The 24,129-nt window shown below is 29.5% G+C and overlaps 1 protein-coding gene and 1 long non-coding RNA gene across 15 annotated transcripts in view; one reads left to right on the plus strand and one right to left on the minus strand.

Annotated features, from left to right (window-relative positions):
- The window catches only part of LOC148234236 (5'-AMP-activated protein kinase subunit gamma-1-like), a 175,614-nt gene extending 163,816 nt beyond the window's left edge, over window positions 1-11,798 (plus strand). For 12 of the 14 annotated variants that reach the window (XM_088188128.1, XM_088188129.1, XM_088188127.1 and 9 more), the window contains 6 exons: window positions 6,393-6,530; window positions 6,749-6,901; window positions 6,981-7,159; window positions 7,232-7,435; window positions 7,505-7,651; window positions 8,856-11,798. In XM_088188128.1, the coding sequence (XP_088044254.1) occupies window positions 6,393-6,530; window positions 6,749-6,901; window positions 6,981-7,159; window positions 7,232-7,435; window positions 7,505-7,651; window positions 8,856-9,311 (1,277 nt within the window). In that variant the 3' untranslated portion in view covers window positions 9,312-11,798. Of the gene's footprint in view, window positions 1-1,185; window positions 1,424-4,355; window positions 4,586-6,392; window positions 6,531-6,748; window positions 6,902-6,980; window positions 7,160-7,231; window positions 7,436-7,504; window positions 7,652-8,855 lie in introns of those variants that run through there. The other 2 variants (XM_088188136.1, XM_088188135.1) reach the window with 2 other exon arrangements.
- A 1,581-nt stretch (window positions 11,799-13,379) lies between these two features.
- LOC148234238 (uncharacterized) lies at window positions 13,380-15,512 on the minus strand. Its single transcript, XR_015810050.1, has 6 exons — window positions 15,435-15,512; window positions 15,241-15,366; window positions 15,061-15,149; window positions 13,906-14,129; window positions 13,601-13,841; window positions 13,380-13,519 (listed from the first exon to the last, which is right to left on the minus strand). It is a non-coding gene; the product is annotated as an uncharacterized LOC148234238 (long non-coding RNA).
- Between the last annotated feature and the right edge of the window lie 8,617 nt (window positions 15,513-24,129).

Consider the following 24,129-nt stretch of genomic DNA (forward strand, 5'->3'; position numbering starts at 1 on the left):
AGCGGGCGAATAATTCGAATATTTTATTGAGAATCTTATAAAGGATGTCCCAAAATTAACGCAAGATTTGAATTAAATTCAAAACGCATTTTTTAGTCTTTAGATTGTTATTTTTTTTATTGAATCATAAAGTACATAGGATAGGATTATTTATGGAATATAACATCGGGCAAATGGCCTCAACGGCTTTGCTGGCACATACCCATTCTTTTGTCGAAATTTTCTGCACAAATGACTGCAAATTCAACCTAATATTTATTTTCCGTAACCCAAATATTTCCACCTTTCTTACTTATGAATATCGATGCCCAGAAACCAAATACGAAAACTACCTCGGCGGATGAGAAAGGTGGAGTAGAAAAATAGTTGATTCAATAAATGGTCATGATAGCGCATAGGTAGAAGTTCGATTTTGTACAATCGAATCGATTATATCATTTCAAATTAAAAAAGGCTATTGCCTCAGGCCTATTTTGTATTAAGCTAATTCAATATATTATTAATAAAATAAGAAAAACACGAAATTTCATTAAATGAAAGAAAATTTCAACTGAACTATAAAAAAATATAATTTATTTTTAATATATTGTTCTCTCAAATTTTTATGAGCGAATAATTTTATAGCTATGTTGCTATACTATAAATGAAACTATTTTAATATTTATATTATATTTACATATATTTAGACATCTATGAACATTTTTAAAAAAATCATAAATAAATTTAGTCATGTTTAGAACCAAGAATAAATTATTTATGATATTAAAATGTCTTGATAATATGCTCTTGTTATAAAATATTTATACCTGGGATTATAAATTGCCATCAGACAACAACATGAAAATATTATTTAATTGTTATAAATGTACTGTACGAGAATATTCCTCGAAGTTTGAATCATCAACATTTTCTCTTCTTGTAATGTATTCAAAGAACTAGACTTCTCTCTTTCGTACATTTGTCTTCGATCGACGATCAACAAATCGGTCATCTTTACGATTTGCTGTATCAGTTCTTCTTCAACTATAATGGTCGCCTTCTACTTCCGGTGGTCTCCAAAGTAAATAAAATAAAGGATTAGCTCGTGATGTCGCGCCCGTTACAAAGCAACAGACACGTTATCGTTTTCCCCACTACAATACTACAAATCCAACCGGTCCGTCGGCTCCCCCATGCCTCGGTCACAGTCAGTGCCATAGCAAAATGGCGTCGAGGCAGTCGTTGTCGACTGTTGTTGCACCCCACAGCCGGTAATGCAGTCTCCCATTGAATCGACGGGGAAGCGTCGTCATGGCGACCGTCTCTTGATCTTACCGTACTCATCTACACCCTACCATGGGACAGATTGGCCATTGGCCAAATATTCCAATTACCGTCACCATGGACATGCACGACGTGTACATGAGAGCCTTCAATTTAACCGGCAAGTTTTTTTTATTATTATAAAACTAGTTGTATCAGTATTTAGTGTCTTACCTACGTAACTAATTGCGTGGATGAACTATTATATGCATCTAGCGCATCCTAAAGCCCGGTTCACACAATTCGAACAGCTGTTTGGGTCACGTATACAATTTTTACTATGTACGCGTGTGAACCGTGCTTAATTCGTGTCGTACGATATGGATTCTTGAAATGTAATTTGTTGATATGTACGTTCAAAGGTCATTCGTCAATGATTGTTACATCGAATTTATGTAAATACACATAATGCGATCGTAGTTTGATACTGTAAATGTGTCAATTGTTGTTATGCATGAGTGCGTTATATTTTTTGAGTGCGTTAGATTTTGAAAATAACAAAGCAAGACACTAAAAAAATATCATTTTTGGAGGACAGTCTTCAAAGAAGAACGTCTGGTCACATTAATATAATAAAAAACTAACGATTTTTTATTGTTGATATATGTATATCAACAAAATAGTTTATACAAACTAATTCAAATAACCAATACACTTAAAAAAGTGTATTGGTTACATCTCACAGTTTACCAGGCGGATGACAAAAAAACAATATTATACTGATAAATCCAGTATAAATGGTCATATTATTATTTAGCGATATTGGTGTACATACATATGTGTCAATTTGATGGTTCCGCAATAACTCGTATTTAACTTTCTAATGTTACGCTTTGACAGTGACGATGCGCGTTTTATAACTTTGAACTATCTAACTGAGAAGCTCCCGAAAGTTTTTGTTGCGCCTCGTAAAATAAAATCTGATATTTATTTATAAATCTCTTATCGTCAATAATTGTGTAAAAGTATGTGATACATATTTCATTCCAAAAATTGAACGTGAAAACTAGTTTCTTGCAATATTATTACATTATCTTATAGCGACTTGCTTGTGTTAATGTTCCTTAGTTATATATTCCGATGATTCTAAAAAGTTTACGATTATATCCAATCATTTTTTTAAGAATTTAAGCAAGACAAATTTTATAAAAGTCCACTTTGGAAATGCATCATAACTCAGCGGGCCATATATAAAATTATATATCCCCATATTAGATTTAGATACACTATAGACATTTTTTAGAGAGAAAAATTGTCCAAAGTATATTGGCGATTATAAAATAAATATATTTTGTAAAGGTGTGATGAATCTCACGGGCCGGAAAAATGTTCAAGGCTGGCCGCGGGTTGGCCACCCCAGGCCTATACTAAGATTTTTCATCACAATATTTTAAAAACAGCAGATTCGTTGTTACTGATCTCGATACGTAAAAACAAGTATCCTTTGATATGATTTGAAGCAAATGTATAAAGTATAATTTCGAATACTAATAAATAAAATAAATCATTGCTTCGTTTCCTTTTTTATGTATGGAACTTTCGTAAGTTTCTAATGCCTGAACTACACTCTCTGGAAGTTGGCCAAAGTTGGCCAAAAACGGAGAATATAGTGGGTTACTTCGATCGAGTTCGGTTCTGCCCGCTCTAAAATTGTCCAAGGCTACCGAGAACGGGAGGTAAAGGGGGGGTAATTCAGTCGAATTGGGCAGCTTCGTACGCTTCCGAAAATTGTCGGCAAAGGGACCGAAGTCAGAGCTGCTCTTTCGAGCGCGAGCGGTGAGATACTTCCCCTTCCGCTCTCTCGCGTGTTAAGTGACGAGAGTGAGAGAGGTAATGATATGGTTTTTCGCAAACTGAGATAGAACGAGTTACTCGGTTCAATTTCAGTATATACGTAGGCGTCCTATGGTTAACACGCATCGTGATCACGTGGTCAAGTTATAATACCACATGCTTATCAGGGACTTCAACAAATTCTTACTGACATCTTTGAATATTTGAAGGCATAGTATATTCTTCTAACAGATATCGTTATTATATTTTTTTCATATAAAATGAAATAATTAAAAAATAATTAGTGGTACTTGATTTTGTTAAAAAAAATCGTTTCGAATATCCTTATGTATTTTCTTAGATCGGTGTATATAAATGTCACACTATAACGAATTCTTATTTAGAATCGATGGTGACAAATTCTAAGATAGTCACAGATGTTGTGTTCATGTTCATGTTCTGAAGTATCATTTTTATGCCTCGTGGCATTTTGCAAAAGCAGACAAAGCTTTAGCGTAAATTGAATATTTACGACCGAAAAGTTTTCACTGATATTGTATTGGTGAGCCCCACATAAACTTTTATAATTATGAGTAGCGTAATTTTAATAATATGACAATTTAAAAATTGCGATTATTTGGCACATTTTTAAATCGCACGCAAATATGCCGGCTGTACGTTACAGAAGCTGCCGTCCGGACGGCGTATGAAATTTGCGACTGTGTGGTCTCGGCCGACTTCAGTTGTAACTTCGGTTCGGATAACTTCCAGAGAGTGTAGTGCAGGCATAAGGTATTTTTTTTTCAACGATAGCTTAAAAATAAAAATATAATGTGCAATGATTTGCTGCATTTTTTAAACATACCAACTGGAATGAAATTAGAACTTGCCGATTCTTCCGCCTTAAATTTCTCAAAACCATACTGAAGGTCAGAAATTGCTCGCTAGACATCCCGATGTGAATATTTTCGAGTCGTTGTCGTCTAAATTTGCACACTTTTTGAATTGTCAATGTACTCGTAATGTAACAAAGAATAATGTACCTTTACACAAAATAATATTACATATAAATTGGTAATTTTTATTATGTCTTGTGTTAGATGATGAATACGAAACCAAGCTTAATAAAGTTTAAGCGATTTTTCCTATTGATTCGAGGCTTGCCGATAGGTGTTTAGATTCTGAAAGTTTGCCACTTCAGCCGCAAATGAGAGTCCGCCAGATGACTCTGCTCACGTTCTGCGCTTTTGCGTTCTGCCTTGGCCGGCAATCTAAATCTGTACCATGTTGCTGTACCTTGGCGGGCGGCAGTCGTGGTCGGCGGCCACGCTCGTCTGCGTCAGCGTGGATCGCGTTCCGCACTTGCACTACTACTCGGACCATCCGACCCTCAGAACCCTCGGTTGCGTCCGCTTCGACGACGACGACACCCATCCGATCGACCTCATCAAGGAATTCGAGGCGGTCAGCAGAGCCTGGAAGGCGTGGTTGGCCGACATACTCAGCAAAGGTCCATCCTCCACTCCCCTTCTATCCCTAACGGTCCCGTCTCCTCCGATATCGTGTTCCTCTAACCTCGATCAGAACGGATCTATTAGCTCTTCCTGAAATAGTTCACCGAGTGGTCGACCTTGTTAAGGGTCAAAAAAAGAATAAAACGCGTCGCGCTTGGCCGTTGTCGTGTACAGTATGTTGTATCATAATAAACAAGGGGTGGTAAATAACTATATTAATTCTAATGCTATTTTTCGAACACCTTTAACCATTTACCTCAACCAATCAATCATAATTGCCATCAGATCTTAAGATTTTTTACTTTTAATTATATTAGATTAGAAGACTTTCGATTATTTGCGTCCGTCCTTATAGGGATCCTGTGTCTTATACATATGTATGCCCATTTTCCAGATATAAATGCGCTCCTAGATGTTTATTTTGATTTTCCTGTAACGATGCATTATCGTCTTAATTTTTTAACGCAATTACGTATTATTATTTAAAGCTCCTAATTAAAAAAAGTAAATTCGTCCATGTATATTGATTAACGAGTAAATTTATTATGTATTACATTGTGTTGTGCATTGTATTTTACTTTCTCCGACGCATACGTAGAATCTTTATTGTTATTGAGTGATTAAACTATAAATTAACGTTAAGGGCAATAATTCATTATTTTTTAAATTAGTATGAATAGGTTGTACCTATCAATTTGCTGATTGTTAGTCAGTTTTTAGATCGATCTGTGCAGAATTTTACCTGTTTGTAAATAAATATAATTAATTTCTTTAATTATCATTAAATTTTAAGTTATGTTTCTTATTGTGTATTTATTACGCGCCTAAACAGGGCAGTGTTAACTTAAGAATTGAAATATATTTGTACACGAATTCATGTTGTGGCAGGTAAAAATGTCAACAAGAAGTTAGCTAGAAAAATAAATATCCAATTATGGTTTGATAAAAGTCGTGCAAAGAACGTTATAACAATACGAGCTTTTGCGTGTGATCTAGGGGTAATGGAATGTTTTTCGCCACCTCGCTGCGATAGGATAGGTGAAAAATCTATACAACTGGATACAGCACCTTAAATGTGTGTTTTTCGTTAATGATTCACTATTGAATAACGTAAAAAGATCCATATAATAATTTATTACAGTTATAATATTGCACAAAAGTTTGTATTCTTCAAATCTCACGTCGACAGATTTCAACCGATTGCGCCATTTATATTCATACTTGGGTTAAATAAAATAAAATTGTATTTTAAATTTGTTTATCGTTGGAAATTGAACATATAAAGGAAGTTGTTTTGATTTACTATATTTTTTTACATTGAAAATATCACGTTTTTATTATTACTTACAAATTCGTAGTGTACAATCTATTATTATCAATAAAGCAAATTCACAGGATCTTACAAGTTTGATAATGTTCAGTTTTCTTTTTCGACAGAACGTATTTTAGTTTATTTAGACTGTTAGATAACCCTGATTGAACAGATAATTTAAAAAAAAATGCTTGAATTTCAAGTTACGCATAACTGCATATGTAGTAATCGCTTAGTAAGTATTTTTTCATAATCTACGAACCGTAAAAATACAGTAGAAATAGAGTAAACCAGCTTGATATTACTGAAAAAAGATGAACCACTATTAATTTATCACAGTTATTCCGTAATATCAATATATTTTTATTTTATATATGTTCTCCATTGATTTTTAATTGTCAAAAGAATTTCTGAATCCTATCTTTCATAATGTATCGAATAAAAAAATAATTTGACTGCCATAGAACTAATCTCAACTTTTTTTATTACAGAGCAAGATGAATCTCAAATATTCGTCAAATTCTTCATGTTCCACAAATGCTACGACTTGATCCCGACATCTGCCAAGCTAGTTGTGTTCGACACCGGCTTACTCGTCAAGAAAGCATTCTATGCCCTGGTCTATAATGGTAAGCTTCAATTCGAAAAACTTGCAATGAGCGACAATACAACAAAGTGTACTTATGCGATCCTTTTATGAATGTTTGCGACCGGCGATGATTAAAGTAGAATTTTCAAAACAATATTACAATCGTCCCTTTTTTCAAAATCTATATATTTTGAAAAATGTGAACATAATGTAAAATACGTGTACTATTAGGAGAGCGATTCATTGTGAATTTTTAAGGTGTGCGTGCGGCGCCGCTGTGGGACTCCAAGAAGCAGAAGTTTGTCGGCATGCTCACGATCACGGACTTCATTAAAATACTGCAAAAGTATTACAAGAGCGCCAAAGTCACGATGGAAGAACTGGAGGAGCACAAATTGGAAACTTGGAGAAGTATAAACAATTTTTTTTATATTGACTCAAGAATATATTCACATTGGGATGTGTTTTTCAAATAAATACCTTTTTTCAGATGATTTAAAGGGATGTATTATGCCGTTAGTCTACATCACTCCTGACGATTCCTTGTATGAAGCGATAAAGCAGCTGATAACAAACCGCATCCATCGACTGCCAGTAATCGACACGACAACCGGAAACGTTCTGTACATTCTGACACACAAACGCATCCTTAGATTCCTGTTCCTCTATGTATGTTACCAAGTCAAGAGACTAGTATCGCAATATTTTAAGCTATATCAACGTGTCATTTTAATATTTCAGATCAACGACTTACCAAGGCCGGCCTACATGAATCAAAAACTGAGAGATTTGAACATTGGAACATTCGAAAACATCGAGAAAGCCGACGAGGAGACAACCATCATAGATGCCCTTAGAAAGTTTGTCAACAGACGGGTGTCGGCGCTTCCGATCGTGGATACTGATGGAAAACTGAAAGACATATATGCAAAGTTTGACGTTATTGTGAGTATAATCAGTTGTTTTGACTATTCTGGATTCAATTTAACAATGTACTTTTAACGTTATTTTCAGAACCTAGCTGCCGAAAAGACTTACAATGACTTAGATGTAACTTTAAAGCAGGCAAATTCCCATCGTAACGAGTGGTTTGAGGGTGTACAAAAATGCACATTGGACGAAACTTTGTTCAATGTCATGGAGAGAATCGTCAGAGCCGAGGTATGATATAATATTGCTCCCATTTTCATTTATTTGCTAAATGCATTCAGAATTATTTTGTGTTCTAAAGAAATTCGACCATTCCTAATATATTTTTTCTTTTGATGCAATTGCAATTGGTTCGTTAAATCACTACTCCAGCCATCATATCAAAAAATCTGGGATAATAGAAACGTTTTGCATATAAAATAACAAATATATGAAGCGTATAGATTAGGGAGAAATCAAAATTTGTTATTATTTCATAATAATAGTTATCAAATGAGATCAAGTAACAAAGCAAAAATTTAATTCCAAAATAAATATTTAAATGGATGGATGAAAAATGTAAACTTAGCACAAAATGCATATTGTAACCAATTAATAATCCAACATTGACATGTTCATTAGTCCCATAACTTCTCAATACTCTGAAACAATGTTATGCAGGTATTAAATTTTTTTCTTTGATGTACCGCTGCATTCACTCCAAATGAATCCTTTTTTGTTTTGAGAAATTTACCTTATTATCTTTATGTTATTTATAACAAATATTAGCTGAAAAACAAAATAATGCAACAAAAAACACATTGTAATTAACGAAATTCCAGAAATTATTAATATTTCCGAGCTAATATTGTGCAGCTGTGGACTTTCTCAATGGCTGGTATTGAATTTGAATCTCTTTAGAATCAATATGAATAATGTTTAATTTTTAATAATTCATTACGATACTATATTTTAAGCTTACTGAGTTGTAGTTTTTTAGGTATAATTAAAACTAAGGCCTAGACTTGCTTTTTTTATTGATTTTTTAACATAGAATTATGTGTATGAACCTCTATTCATTATATAAACTGTATTTATCAATTTTTCATAACTTAAAAAATGTATTCGAATATTAAAATATTTTATCATTTACTATTGAATATTCGAATAGTTAAAAATAAATATTTAAGAACTCTATGTATGACAAACGCAAATCTATGATTAAGATCGCAAGTCTTCTGAGTTTGAGTTCTACTGATAAAATTGCTACGTGAGTTGTGAGTCAATGAGCGTTTGCTTATCATGGATATGAGAAAGTTCTCACCCACATGGAATATTTGTCTGAGAATCTTCTGAACTTATATATTATATCTAAGTTTTCAAATAGCATAACAATTCCAACACAATTAGATTTATTTTATTGGAAAACACTACACTAAATTTTCAAATTTTTCAGGTTCACAGGCTGGTGGTGGTGGACGAAAATGACTGCGTCATAGGAATAATATCGCTGTCTGACTTGCTACAGTACCTGGTGTTGCGGCCACAGGGCGAAGCGATTCGCTCGCTGAGAACCGTCATCGAGTCTGAAATTGAAAGCGCCAACAGTGACCATGACAGCGCGTTGGGCCTGTCCAGCACGCTGACCGACAACTCCACACTTAACGCAGTGGAGATGGGCGACGAAGTCACTGTTAACGGCAATCACGAGCTAGAAACGAGTGAGCCCAACTTTGAAAAGGACCTTGCTGCGAGCATACTCAAAGTTCATGATGCGCCACTGCCATGCAACCAACAAGACGACGGACCGTCTTCTATCGAATTGGCGCAGGAGGTCACAGATTACGAGGACACGCTCAGCTTTAGCGAAGAGAACGACCAAAATTTTGCTAGTATATATGAAATCAATTAGTGTGATGACGACGTATGCAAACGTCTCCAAAGGTTTTTTATTTTAATTTATTGTCATATCTAATCTGAACGCATGTGCGCGCACTGCTGATAATCATGGTAATTTACTATATTTTTATTTTAGGGGTACTTAAAAATCTTTACTAAAAGATTATGTAGCAATTAAGTTCTTCGCGAAGTTAGGGGTGTAGCTTAGTTAAAGTGATCAACCGAAATGACCTATAAAATGTCTTTTAGTGTTTATACCAATATTCCATTACAATTAACAAGTTTTCACATAAAATTTTGTTATTTCACTTAGTCGCCAAGAGCTTCTTTGCAACATTTTCAAGATGTTGAATGCTTATTCTGCTCACTCTTGTGGCTTCCGATAATAAGAGTTACCGATATTCTAAATAGTTGTGCTTTTTAGTAAGAAAATATACAATAGGGTTTTTTTCCACAGTATTAAATAATTTTGTTCAACTGTTAATTCTTTTTCTAATACCCCTAATTTACAATATGTTAATAGCTTCAAAACATATAACCTTATGTAAAAACTATTCACTCGTGACTTTTTTTAAACAGCATCTGAGATATTTAAGTAACCAAAATGTGTAAAATACTGAAAAAGAATATATTAGCTATTATTGCAAATATCATCGTTTGATGAGTGTTTTGTCGTTTCTTCAACAATACAACGACACAAATTTTATATAGAACTAGAAAAAATTCAATTCTAATCACTATTTTTATGTATTTATTTTAAAATTAAATTATATACAATGTGTTTTAGTATCATGAAAGAAAGTTAATCAATGCACGGCGACATCAATAAGTACGATGATGAATCGTTTATTTTTATAGTGTTTATTAAATTACTTGTTAGTGAAATGTAAGTGACGACATAATACGAGAAGATTTTCGGATTCGGGTCAAACGGACCACGAAGCGGGAGTAGAGATTTTGCCATAGTTGTATAATCTAATGGGATCGGAGGAGGAGTCGTACATATTATACTTACGTATGCATATATTGAAAACACAGCAATAGTTGCCTATATTAAGAATAACTAGTTCAAATCTCAAATTAATAAATCCTTGTGTATGATTTCTTGTCGATATTGTGTTTAGTGATTCAATAAATAGAATGAATATATATATACATATATTTAATTTAATGATGATTGTCTGGGCCGGACTTGCGCATAAGTTCGTCTATTGTCCAGTTTGTACAAATATATATTACGAGTGTAAAAATAACCTCAAAGATTAGCTGCCTTATTAAATTGTTTTCTGCAATAATGATAAAAGTAACTTAGCTGATATGTATGTATACATTTGTAGTATATACATACATATGTGTGTATGTATATGTTTTCAACTGCTGACTAGCAATAATTGACTAATGTAATTTTATATTTACGACATGTCAATCGATGACCGCTATATATTCATTATGAAATAATATAAATATTGTACGTAGTTAAATAAATTGTCTGTGATTATTAAAGAGAAATATAAAAAAAATATGTCATAGTTCGCTAAGTTAAACTCATATTAGAATTTCTTTGTTTCCCTAAATTTACTTTCCGAACAAAATTGACTGTTGAATAACAATTTTATTTTTACTTTTTCTTACCGGTGTATTTATTATAATGTTTAATCTAATTATTTTTGAGGTTATTTATAAAAGTGTTATTTCTGTTTGTTTGTTTTTTGGTTATCTATTTTTACTCAATTGTGTAAATCAATTTGTTTTGTGTTTTTTTTAGGGACGCATGTACTTTTTGCCTATTAATACTTTTAAATATTGTTAATATAATTATTAATATGCATAAGGACAGCGTGAGCACCTTAAATCAATTTATTAAATTATACAATTGCCTTAAAAGTCGCTACATATTATTTCCTTTTCTTTTTTTCTATATACTTCAAATATAGATATTTAGTATATAAATAATAAGCAAAAATATTGTTATTGCATATAGAATAGTCTGAGATAGTTGCAAAGTTAAAGAAAATGCGCCTACAACGAGAACCAATAAGTAATAACCTACTTTATAATATTTTTTAATACGAATTCATAAATTCTTTACATTTACATATGTAATATCTTTTACAATTTGATCGTAATAATTTTATCAGGTGATGTAAAAATTCTTTTGAATAGGGTATAAGAGTCTGAGAGTGGATTTGGAATTAAACTGCACATTAAGTTATTAAAAGTATTATTTTTATAGGTGATGTTATACCCAAAAAACTTTTTGATATTCCTCATGCGAAAAAACATTATATAAAAAATGATATTGTTTTTCAAAAAATAGGATATACTCACCCCTGCCTACTCTTATACTATACATAAATTTATAGTTTTAGTAGACAATATTCTAGTTTCATATGCAATTTAAAAATATGTATGTATTAAGCTGTATGCGTAACTTTCTCAATAATGAGAGCGATTTACTAATTATGTAAGTTATTGTTTATGAAATAAATCTTTACACATACTTTACTCTATTATTTACCTTATTACCGCAAATCACAATTCATAATATCATTAAAAAAGGCGAGATTTTATTAAATCAAAATAAAAACAGAAAATTTGGCACTCAGAGTATGAAAATACTTATACCTTGTTAAAATGTATATTAAATACATTTATATAATGCCATAAAAATAATTATAATAAGTTCAATAAGAGAGTATTTTATATTTCAGGTAATTTTGTATCAATAATAAACTTGTATAATCTTAAATTATGTAATACTTAATTAATTTAATTGGTTTTATTTTATTCTTTTGTATATTTATGGTCATGCTATAAAAACTTGAAAATTGGAATAAAAATCATTGTACTTGTAGGTAATATAAATAAAAAATGAAGAACCTCTATTTTTGTGACGCACTTAGAGAACTGGTTTGTTTCTCACGTGTTCCTTCCAGGAGATCTTCAGCATTCTCTGGTAACACCACATCTTAAAAGACTACAAAAGATCTACTTCTAAATATTAGTATTTTTAAATGACTAATTTTGTATATTCAAGAATCGAGAAAGTCTGTTTCTTCTCTTCTTTTTTCATCTATATTTATAGCTTACTTTTAAACATGTTACGTTTTTAGCTCATTTGATAGCCGTTGTTATTATTAATATTTTTAAAGATATTTTGCAACCCACCCATTATGCAAATCGACCCAGTTGTCTTGCAAATAAAAATCCATGCATTATAACTATAATTAAAATAAAATTTGTCAAATACAATAATGAATTACATACACATATAACTGAAAATACCGACTAATCGCAAAATCTCTTTAATCGACTTGAAAAATATCTTGTTTAGAGATCTAACTCCGCATTTATCTTAAAAATGCAAATTGGCGAATTATCTCACTAGCTGTGTAGGTTTAAGTCAATATTTACGTCGTCCGATCAAATAAATAAAGGCTTCAATGACAAGCACATTAGAAAAACAAACAGATATATTATCAATAATATTTTATTTTCAAAAATCTTAAAATAATGTATACATAAAGATTAAAATACATAAAATAACGTATACATTTTTTTACATTTATGTCAGTTAATATGTTTGCCTTGTACTATTTAAAATTTATAATGCACGATAGTAAACTTTTTAATACAAGTTAATTTAAAATAATATATAATATAAAGCAAATTAGGTATATTTGATTATATTTTGTGTTTATATAATTCACATAAAATAAATAGATATTATTAAGGCTCTGCCTTGCCAAATATGTATGCATAATTGCATTTGAGAAGTTTCTCATCAAAGAGCACTCCGCGAGGACAGTAAAACCGACGACTTTGGTACGTTCCGTTTGGAAATTTAATGCAGTAATAGAAATGATTGTTATCTTTCAGATCAATCACATATCCAGTATTAGCTTTACAAAATACTTTCGGTGTCAATGTCACTTCGCCTGTTGATGGAGTTTCCGTTGTTGTTAATTTAAACCATTCGTCGAACATAATTTCATTTAAATAATGAAGCAACGGATATTTTCCATCATTACATTCGCCGTATATATCGTCACCCATCATATCGATCATAACGTTGTCAATGTTATGCTGTATTAAATATCGAACCTTTATTTGGATCGATCTCGCATCATCGTAAGAAATCCATCTATTGTCTTTAGAAGCGTAAGGTACAGACCCATCACTGTCCCAAAATGAAACCCAACTAAAATATAACCAGCATGTCTGAAAAATTTAATATTGTGTATTATATTTAGTAGCACGATATAATATATATATAGAATGTATATTATTAAGCTATAATACCTCCTTAAACGGCATCAAGGAATTAAATCTATATCCTGGAGCTCCTAAATGAGTTAAATTTTTGTTCTCTAACTCATATTGCAAACCAAATGTGTTCAAAACATACACTATTTTATAATTCAAAATGTCCATTAAATAAAGGGTTTTAAGGAGGTATTGTACAGACGGTAAATCTGGTACTAAAGATGTGCGCCCATGATCACCTGCTACGCTTATTTCAACAGCAAAATAGTCCACAAATCTTAAAATGAAAGACTTTAATAATACGAAAAATATGCTTAATAAACATTATAATATTTGCTTACATGTTAATATTTGGAATCTTGTCATATAATTTTTTCAAAACAGTGTTATAAACAAACAGTGTTAGAAGCAACTTCTTTTCTTTCACCTCTTTATGCAATTCAAAAAAAAACGGTAAAAAATCTTCATGATCAAAGAAAAGTATCTGAACTCCATTCAAATCGTTTTCAATGCAAAATTTTACTATGTTTTTGCTCAAAAGCTGTATATCCATTACTTTTTCGACCTGAAAATTAATTTAGGTATTACAAATTAATAATGATTCTCAACTTTATTCAATTGTAATTATTATATTATATCAGTACATAAATACAGATACACTAAAAATGTAATTATTATAGGACCAGTGATAAAATTATGTTTATAGAGTCTACTCAGTGTTTTTTAATGATGATATTATTTTTATTTACTTTTATATTATAAAGTAAATTTAAAATAACATTGTAATATTTGGTTTGATTTGATTTATTTATTAGGAATTTGACTTGAGAAGTTTTCACAATGCTTCTAATATTACCTACTTAGTTTATAGAAAAACAGATAAACGCTTGCGCAATTTAAGGTAGCCAGCAAGTAATAAAATATAATATTAATAATTTTAAGAAATTACTAGAATAATAAAAAGTTAAAGGGGCTTTGTCGATAAGTTGTTTTGTTACATAATTATTATATTATATGATGGAGCATTTAAAATTTACATTTAAAGGGATTTTATTAAATTGCTTTTCCTTAGATAGAAACAGCTCAGAAATATTTTAGAATATCGTAGGAAAAAAAAGGTTTCAATCGATTTTTGTTTGCTTCATAAGATAATAGTTGCCTTAAATTATTTGAGGATGTTGGAAATATTTAAGAATATCATATAAATAATTATAAGAAATTACCTTTAAAACTACTAGATTTAAAAATAGTTGAAAGGGCTTATCAAAATTTGTATTTTCTTTGAGTTGTTTAAAAAAATAGCTAAGAAATATTTCAGAATGGCATTTATATATAAAAGGATTTCATTGAAGTGTTTCCTCTTATAAAAAAGTTATTTTAAAAAAAAATTCTTTCCGTCGATTTTTATATGCTTTATAAAATAAAAAAGTAACCTTAATTTTGCAAAAATTATTATGATGAGTGCAAATTATGTCATTTAATCATTATACACTTACAATTATCTTTTCCACAGAATCTCTAAAATAAATAAACATTTTTTGCTTTATTTCAGGAGCCCTTACATTTTTCAATGTTTCAAGTTTACCTAAATAATTAATAAAGAAATTGTTGTATAGATTAAATTAAAAATAAATATATATTTAAATATTAAAATAGTAATATTTGTGTTTTGTAACTTGAATTTTCTAGTGAATATGTAGGGTCATCTCTATATTCAAATACTACATGGGTACACATTTCTGCAAACCCACTATTATAGTATATTAATCCATCATCCACATAGTTTAAACAAAAAATGTTTTCTAAAAAAATACAAATGAGGAATAAAATAATATACATACATATGTAAAACCAAATTAAATATACTCACTCTCTGCAGTTGCAGGACAGATTATAAATATAGGGATAAAAAATCCACTCAAAATTAGTGTAATTGAATGCATTTTGCTCGGCAATTAACACCAATATGTATAATTTATTCAATATGCTGCCTTTTTATAGGCAAAAATTATCTACTAATTGTTTATCTGCCAGTGTTTATCAATCCATTGTGAGTAGTTTTATTTAATTTAAAATAAATAATAGCTTTTTATACATATACTTTTTTGACATGTGATTTGCTCACTAGTTTCTAAATTTTTTTAGATCAACAATGGCATTCTTATACTTACATAGTTATGCTATTTACTGCGTACCAGCATATGAGCTTCTGGATCTTGAAGCTGAGTCGCCTTTACTCGATAATTTGATACTACCTCGAAGTCCGGGCTCACTGTAAAAAATATAATTCTGTGTATATGCAAAATCGGCTCTCGATAAAGCGAGGAACTTGACTGGAAGGTTTTATTTTATCTACAACATTCTCCAGACCTTGCTTTATCCGATTAGATGGAAAAAATCAAAATGCAGAAGATGTGAATAATAATATAAAAGAGAGCTATCAGAATCAATCAAAGCCTCCAACATATTATGCAGTTAAAATTAAAAAAAAATACCGAGAGGCGGAGAGAAGCTTATATATTTAAAAGTAGATTATATTTTGATTAATTATCATTAAATATCATGTCATTAAAATTAAAATAAACATTTTAAAGTGATTTTTTTCGTTTCATTAAAAAAAATCACATTTATTTAGAGATTATCTAACAGGTGCAAAATTTACAAATAAATTTACTATTTTTTTACTAGATTAAAAAATTGAAATTGTTATTTAAGTTATTAAAAAACATATTATCCAGAATAAAAAGTAATTTATTAATTACTAAACTATTAATCATATCATTATCATTAGTTGTTGGCTAAGGATACAAACAAAATCATTGGAGCAGTTTTCTTGGATTTCAAGAGAGCCTTCGAAACAATAGACAGAAAAATAATGTTAAAGAAATTGGAGAATATAGGTATAAGTGATATAGTTTTAAGATGGTTTAATAATTACTTACATAAAAGAAAACCAAAAGTTAAAATAAATTATGTATATTCTGAAGAGAAATTAGTGTCATATGGAGTACCACAAGGGTCTAAATTGGGACCATTGTTATTTGTATTGTAAAATTCATCTATTTGCGGATGACACATTAATGTATTGCATAAGTGATAATATTAAAGTAATTGTAAATAATTTAAATAATGAATTGATTATATTAGAAATATGGTTAAAGAATAATGTACTTAAATTAAATGAGAATAAAACTAAATGTATGTTTATTAATTATAAAAATGTGTTAGATAATAATATCAAAATAGTAATAAATAACTCTAGTATAGAAATAGTGGATAGTATAAAATATTTAGGAGTAATTGTTGATACAAAATTAAATTTTAAAGAACATTGTAATTACATATTAAAAAAAAATAGTAGAAAAATAGGTTTATTATCTAGAATAAGAAATATATTAAGTATAAATACAAAAAAAAAATTTACAATAGTATAATATTGCCCCATTTTTATTATTGTGCAACAATATTAAATATGTTAAATAAATTAGACAAACAAGTGTTGCAAAAAATACAAAATAGGGCAATGAGAGTAATCTTAAATAAAAATAGATTAACTAGTTGTAAAAGTATGATTGATATATTAGAATGGTTGAATGTTCAAGAAATATTGAGTATGAATGTTTTAGTATTTATATATAAGTTAGAAAATAATATGTTACCGGAATATTTTAATAAGTATTTAATAAGAAATAGAGATGTACATAAATATAATACTAGAAATATAGAAAATTTAAAGATAGATAAGTATAAGAAAACGAGTACGGCTAGGGGAGTTATGTACGGAGGTTTTGATTTGTATAATAGTGTCCAAGAATAATCTGAAAAAGCAAAAATACAACGGGTTTCCTAAATGGAATTAAAAAACACCTTCGTACATATAGAAATAAATTATAATATTAAGTCTTATTAGTGTATATTTTTATTTTCTGTTGTGTATTTTTTATATATTTTTTATATATGTTTATATACTTAAAGTTGTTTGATGTAAAGATTAGCTATTAAGCTAAATAAATTAATAAATAAATAAATAATTAGTCTTAAAAGAGCCACGAAAGAATCAATCAAGAGATTTATTGAGAAAACTCAAGTACCTAATAGTATAAAATTCAAAGACATTAAAGGCCGAATTTGTCTTATATCAATCGATAAATAAAATTAGAAAAAAAATAGAACTAGTATTTAATGCCCTAAAAACAATGAAAATAAAGATTATTAGCCAGTGAAAGAATATTTTCTATTCCAGGAAATTTTACGACTAAAATAAGAATTTATGAAAAGATTTACTTTTTAGGGTTGCTAAATCTATAAATGCTTTTATTATATAATATAACTCTGATTGATAAATTACGTTTTTTACATTTCCCGAATTTATCAGCAGCAAAAATACATGTAAAAAAATTACACTATTTTATATTTCTTAAATTTATGCTTTTACGATATATATTTTATGGTACTAATATTTTAAAAATATTAAACTAAAAAGCATCATTTTTTTATATTGCTCAAATAAAAAATTAAGACTTCATCGGAATTTAAAATATTTCCATAGTTTTGCTTAGTTCTTCCATGCCAATTTTTAAAGGTTTTAAAATATGCTTAAAATATTAAATAAGCAATATTAACGTGTGGACTCTCAAGAGCCTTTTTGTAAATATCTTTCGATAAGCATTTGCAAAATTAAATAAAAAATAATTATCTTTTTGTGAAATTTTATAAAGTATTTAATTCATTATTATATTCATAAATAATATTCATTAATAATTTGCAATCGCCTGTTACTACTCTAATGGTTTGTAATTATTAAATAAAATAATATTTAAAACATTTGTGCATAAAATCTCATGTGCGGATTTTTTGTGTGTCCATTCTACAATTTAAACAATTTTACTAAAAATTCATTCAGTCAAATATCGACACAAAATATGCGGACAAAAAGGTTGATTTATTGAGATAACTGATAATGGAATTTAGTCATATTTATCAATAAATTGGTGTACGAAAACCGGTAATGCATACCCAAGATACAATTACTCTCATTTTGAATAATAAAGAAATAATCAAAATTACTTATTTTTTTGTTTTTGTAAATATTCAATTTCATTTATACATTGTGTATACATTATATTTTAAAGTGTAGTAAAAGCATTTAGTTTAACTTGGAAAACTGAGTCTTTGGGCGTTTTAACAAGGTAAAGTACGCAACCTATTAATTGTAAGCAATTATTAGGTTGCTGTCATTTAAATTTTGTGAATTTATAGTAGAAAACAATAAAGGGTTTTAATGAAAGCACTTACGTGTTTTCTAACAACAGCTTGTTAAAACGCTTGAAAAATTCGTTTTCGTAAGATAAACTAAACTATTAACAATTAAAGGAATGAATATTCACACAAACAAAATAAATAAATAATTTTGAATATTAATTTATTTATTAAAATTAAGACAATGCATTACGATATTTATTTTACATAACATACAATACTATTTTTAATTAATTTGGTATATTTTATAATGTTATTTAAAAGATCGACCAAATTATTTTCGCGTTAACCAAACAAGTACATAATACAATTTTTGCATTTTTACTAGAATTTATTTATCATCTTCATATTTTATGTTAGTGAGATATCAAAATTTTTTAGTGATTGTGTGGCGGTCATATTATTTTAATTATTTGCAGAACAGATATTTTTATCACCAAAATCAGTTATAGATGAAATGATAATTTCCACAAATATTGTAAATTTTACAGTATAGATTAAATGAATCTTGCTGCAACAATGTTTTCGAATTCGTTCAAGATGTTTAAAATACAGCTTTGATTTTTTACTAAGCCATATTCCGCATAATATTTTACTTTATTGGTATTTGGTATTTTGTCGCCTTGAGCTTTCGCAAATAAGACAACCCATCACTATTTCAGATCTCTAAAAGATACTGATTGTGCTTCTAGATATCCGAGTCAATACGGAAAGTGCGCCAGAAACTTCGTCGGTCATCGTAGAAACGTATGAGAGATATTTGCGAAGAAGTCGTGAGTATTAACACTTCATAACTATTGGGATTAAAATTAAACATAAAATAAAATAATTTTAATTATCGTTGGATATAATACCCCTTGGCACGAGTTATTTCTTCGTGATATTGATACATATGCACTTGCACTATACTCTGTGATTTGTATTGGTAACTGGAGATTCTGTGATAAAGGAAATGTTTCAGCGCAAATGTATCTCATGCGCCATTCAATAAATAGCAACTTAAACGATTTCAAATTCCCCTAAATCAACAATAAAATTGCATCCCGGCTCTGTCCTTGAATCACTTTCCTTTTTTTACTAGAATTTTGAGGTTATACCCAAGTTCATTTATTATACCCTCATTTGATCACAAAACATATATTTATTAACACATAGTACATATTTTTAAAAGTTAAACTAATTCCATCGCTTATTGAATTTAATAAAGTTGAAAATAAATTAAAAAAGCACTGTACAAAAAAACTGAGTAACAGCAATTAACTATTCGTGATGATATTCAAATCAAAACTAAGAAATATAATCCAATATATAAAAAAATAGAAACATAGGTTGAGATTAAAATTAGCGGCATTCACCAAGAAACAGTAAGGGTATAATTATCCGCCTAGTTCGAAATTGAGTGATTTTTTACTAATAAAATATAATTTTCTGTGTGTGTATCTACCCTTGTTCGTACAGATCAAAATTTTGTAGTATTGTATTATATTAATAAAAAGTTTTTAGCTTTATTTTAAATATGCGCAGCAAGATATTTATATATATAGTTTTGTGTAGAATAGAATTCGCCGCAATTGCAAACGTCGTTGCAATTGTGAAGAACGCGGTTCTGCCCACAACTCTGATTCAAAGCTCTGGCCCAAGTCTTTCGGAGCTTACCAAATTTTCCCTACGGTTAATCCAATATTTTTTTCCGGTAGTTACCACATGACATTTTATATAATATAATAGTTGATCTGTTTTCAAATACGAGGAAATGAATTGATTAGAGCTTACATATAATAGTTGATAAAAAGGGATCATTTTACCATGCATTATACTATCGTGTATGCAACTGATGTCATTCGTTGACATTTCTTTGACATTGTAATATGATAACATAACATATTATGATAATTAACAGATTAATTACCTATTATATACATTGTATTTACATTGTATTATAATCAGTGCTTCGATGTACAATAGAATTGCGCATTATTTGATGCTATGTATATTTTCATTGCTTCCTCAGGTCATGGAATATTAAACAATAAGTTTTAATCTCGAATCATTATTAAAGTAACTCCTAATTTAAAAACCTTAGTTTTTTCCGGTGGCTTTAAAGAATTTCTTAAATTAGATTCTATCAAGGATTATAGAAAACTTAAATTTTAATTTCATACGCCATCCGGACGGCGGATGTGAATGACGTACGCACGGCGGCTGCTGTCGTGTACAGCTGGCATATTTACGCACGATCGAAAAATGTGCCAAATAATCGCAATTTTTAAATTGACATATTATTAAAATTACGCTACTGATAATTATAAGAGTTTGTGTGGGCACTCACCAATACAATATCAGTGAAAACTTTTCGGTCGTAAATATTCAATTTACGCAAAATCTTTGTCGGCTTTTGCAAAATGCCATAAGGCATAAAAATGATACTTCAGAATACGGACACCACATTTGTGCCTATTCTAGAATTCGTCGCCATCAATTCTAAATAAGAATTCGTTATGATGTGACATTTATATAAACCGATCTAGAAAAATATATAAGGATATTTGAAACGATTTTTTTTCAAAATCAAGTACCACTAATTATTTCATTTTATATGAAAAAAAAATATAATAACGATATCTGTTAGAAGAATATACTATCAAAAATATAATTAATCCCTTTTAGGCCCTAAAATATTCAAAAATATCAGTAAGAGTCTGTTCAAGTCCCCGATAAGCATGCGGTATTATAACTTGACCACGTGACCACGATGCAGCGCTCGACGTGCGTGTTAACCATAGGACGCCTACGCGCATGTTGAAATTGAACCGAGTTACTCGTTCTATATCAGTTTGCGAAAAAACATATCATTATCTCTCTCACTCTCGTCACTTAACACGCGAGAGAGTGAAAAACACCGCTCGCGCTCAAAAGAGCAGCTCCGACTTCGGTTCGTTTGCCGACAATGTTAGGAAGCGCTCGAAGCTAGCCAAGTCAACTGAATTACCCACACTTTACCTCCCATTCTTGGTAACCTCGGACAACTTCCGAGAGATTTTAGACCGAGCTCGACCGAAGTAACCCCGAAGTAACGCACTATATTCTCCGTCCTTGACCAACCTTGACCAACAGTGCAGGCATAATGATATGTGAAGCAAAAAGCTCGCGATTTTCGAAATGGAATTTTAAAATCCAAATCTGCAGGTAGTGTTTTTTTCACACAAAGCATTTTTTAGCCATTAAATCTAGGTATAGTTCCTTTTTAAAAAAAAAAACATTAAGAGCGCCTATCAATATATTGTAAGCATCAGAAAACGATAATTTTTACTGCACATATAATTGTAGAAAGTCTTCAACTTTGCAGTAAATTGGAAAATTATGTTCTTCTTAATAACACAAATTCTGAATGAGTCCTCAAATTGTAACGCTTATGTCTGGATATAAGGAGCTGCAATTAAAAATAATTCGAATTAAGAAAATGATCACAAAGTTTTATCATTGATTATCTTGTTAAATGAAAAATCACCACAAGATCACGGTAGCTCTATATATGAAAAACCATTGTCTTTGACATGTATGATATATCTGATGCGCATATAATATCTTCTAGGGATGAAAATGATTTTGTACCAAATAATTTTAATGAAGATATGTAATAATATATATTACTTTTAAATGAAATTAAATTAATAAAATATTTCGAATAAATTTTTTAGATCTTATTATTTTTCTACAATTTTTAATAACTTTTAATGCGATACTGTATATATTTTAACTTTATGTTTTTGAGTCAACAAGTTTAATCTAATTAACTCAATTTCTAAAAAAATTTTAGGTACAAAGTTTAGAAATCTACCGTTGAGTATATCGAACTAAAGTTGTAGATTTGTATTGTATATATATTGTGCATATTAAATGTAATTGTTAACGAACATTTTTAAAAGTTTTATAAAAAAAATGTCATAAGGCATTTTTAACGTACATATATTATGTGTATGTACATATGTATTCAACGAATAGTAACTATGTTGTAATTTCATAGTGAGCACATCTGATTTTATAGTTTCGCCGGTGGTATTTGATGTGGATAAAAGTTTATAGTTTATATATATATATTTCTATTAATCCAGGACGTAATATGTAATTACTTTGAAATGTGATATAAATTGTTATGATTTTATACTATGCAATAAATATTTTAATAATAAATTTATTGATAATACACTTTATAATAAAATTACCAATTTTAGCAAAGTTGCAATCCATAATAATGAAGTCTCACTTTTAATAAAATAGGATTTTAACTTTGGCAAAAAATAGTTTAATTTATTTTATATTTGTATATATAAAAAAGTTAGAAGCAACGATTCACAATTTTGTATTTACAATTGTTTTTCCAAAACATATCCGAGCTCTAGTGAAAACTGTCTACTTTTGGCAAAGTTTACTTTCTCTGAGGGTTTTAAGTCTCTCTATAATTTAACATTTTTTAATATTTATTTTAATTTAAATACGATCTGTATATTTTGACAATAAGCAATTCTTATATTAATGTATTTTTATGTTGTTTAAATTTTTAACGCATTTATTCAACACGTTACTTAGCTTTTTGAGATGTAAGGGTTTGCGTATCGCGCTTATTCTTTCTCGTATTTCGTACTTCACGAAAAACAGGGGCTGGTTTGCGGCAAAGAGTTTGACGCTTTTAGAATTGCCTGCACAGTCACTAGACCTAAATCCTATAAAGCATTTATGGCAAAAATTAAAAAGAAAGGTTGCCAAACACATCATTTAAATGCGAATAGAGAAAAAAGAAACATTTTTTCTAAATATTAAAAATAAGCTGAAATTTCAAGCTTATTTTTAATATTTAATATGCACACCCTTAGCTTTATTTACAGCTGCAACCCTTTTTGGCATAACTGGTAAAGAAAATATCGCTCCTTAGGAGGCAAAATCGTCTATTTTATTTCCTGGTTTCAATAAAATTATAATTTGATAAACCTATTCTATAAGGTTGTGAAGAACTTTTAATCTCATTACTGAGTAAAATTGGATGGCTATTAATCTGATGATTTTCAGTGGAAATTATTTTATAACTTATATATCCCGGCGTCCTCATGGATTTTATATTTTTTACAATATTTATATTACTTCTATAATTAATAATTTTAAAAATTATTTTCACACCTGAATATAAAATTCAGTTCATTTTTACAAGTGTCTTACTTAAAAAATGATTTAAATGTATTAAGTAATTGATCGCTTAAAGCTTCAGAATTTTCTCTATCGGCACTGACCCATTTTCCGTTATTAAGTCTCAT

The sequence above is a fragment of the Plectrocnemia conspersa genome, unplaced genomic scaffold (genome assembly GCF_051122295.1).
Source record: "Plectrocnemia conspersa isolate PC_06_02 unplaced genomic scaffold, ASM5112229v1 ptg000006l, whole genome shotgun sequence".
NCBI lineage: Eukaryota > Metazoa > Arthropoda > Insecta > Trichoptera > Polycentropodidae > Plectrocnemia > Plectrocnemia conspersa.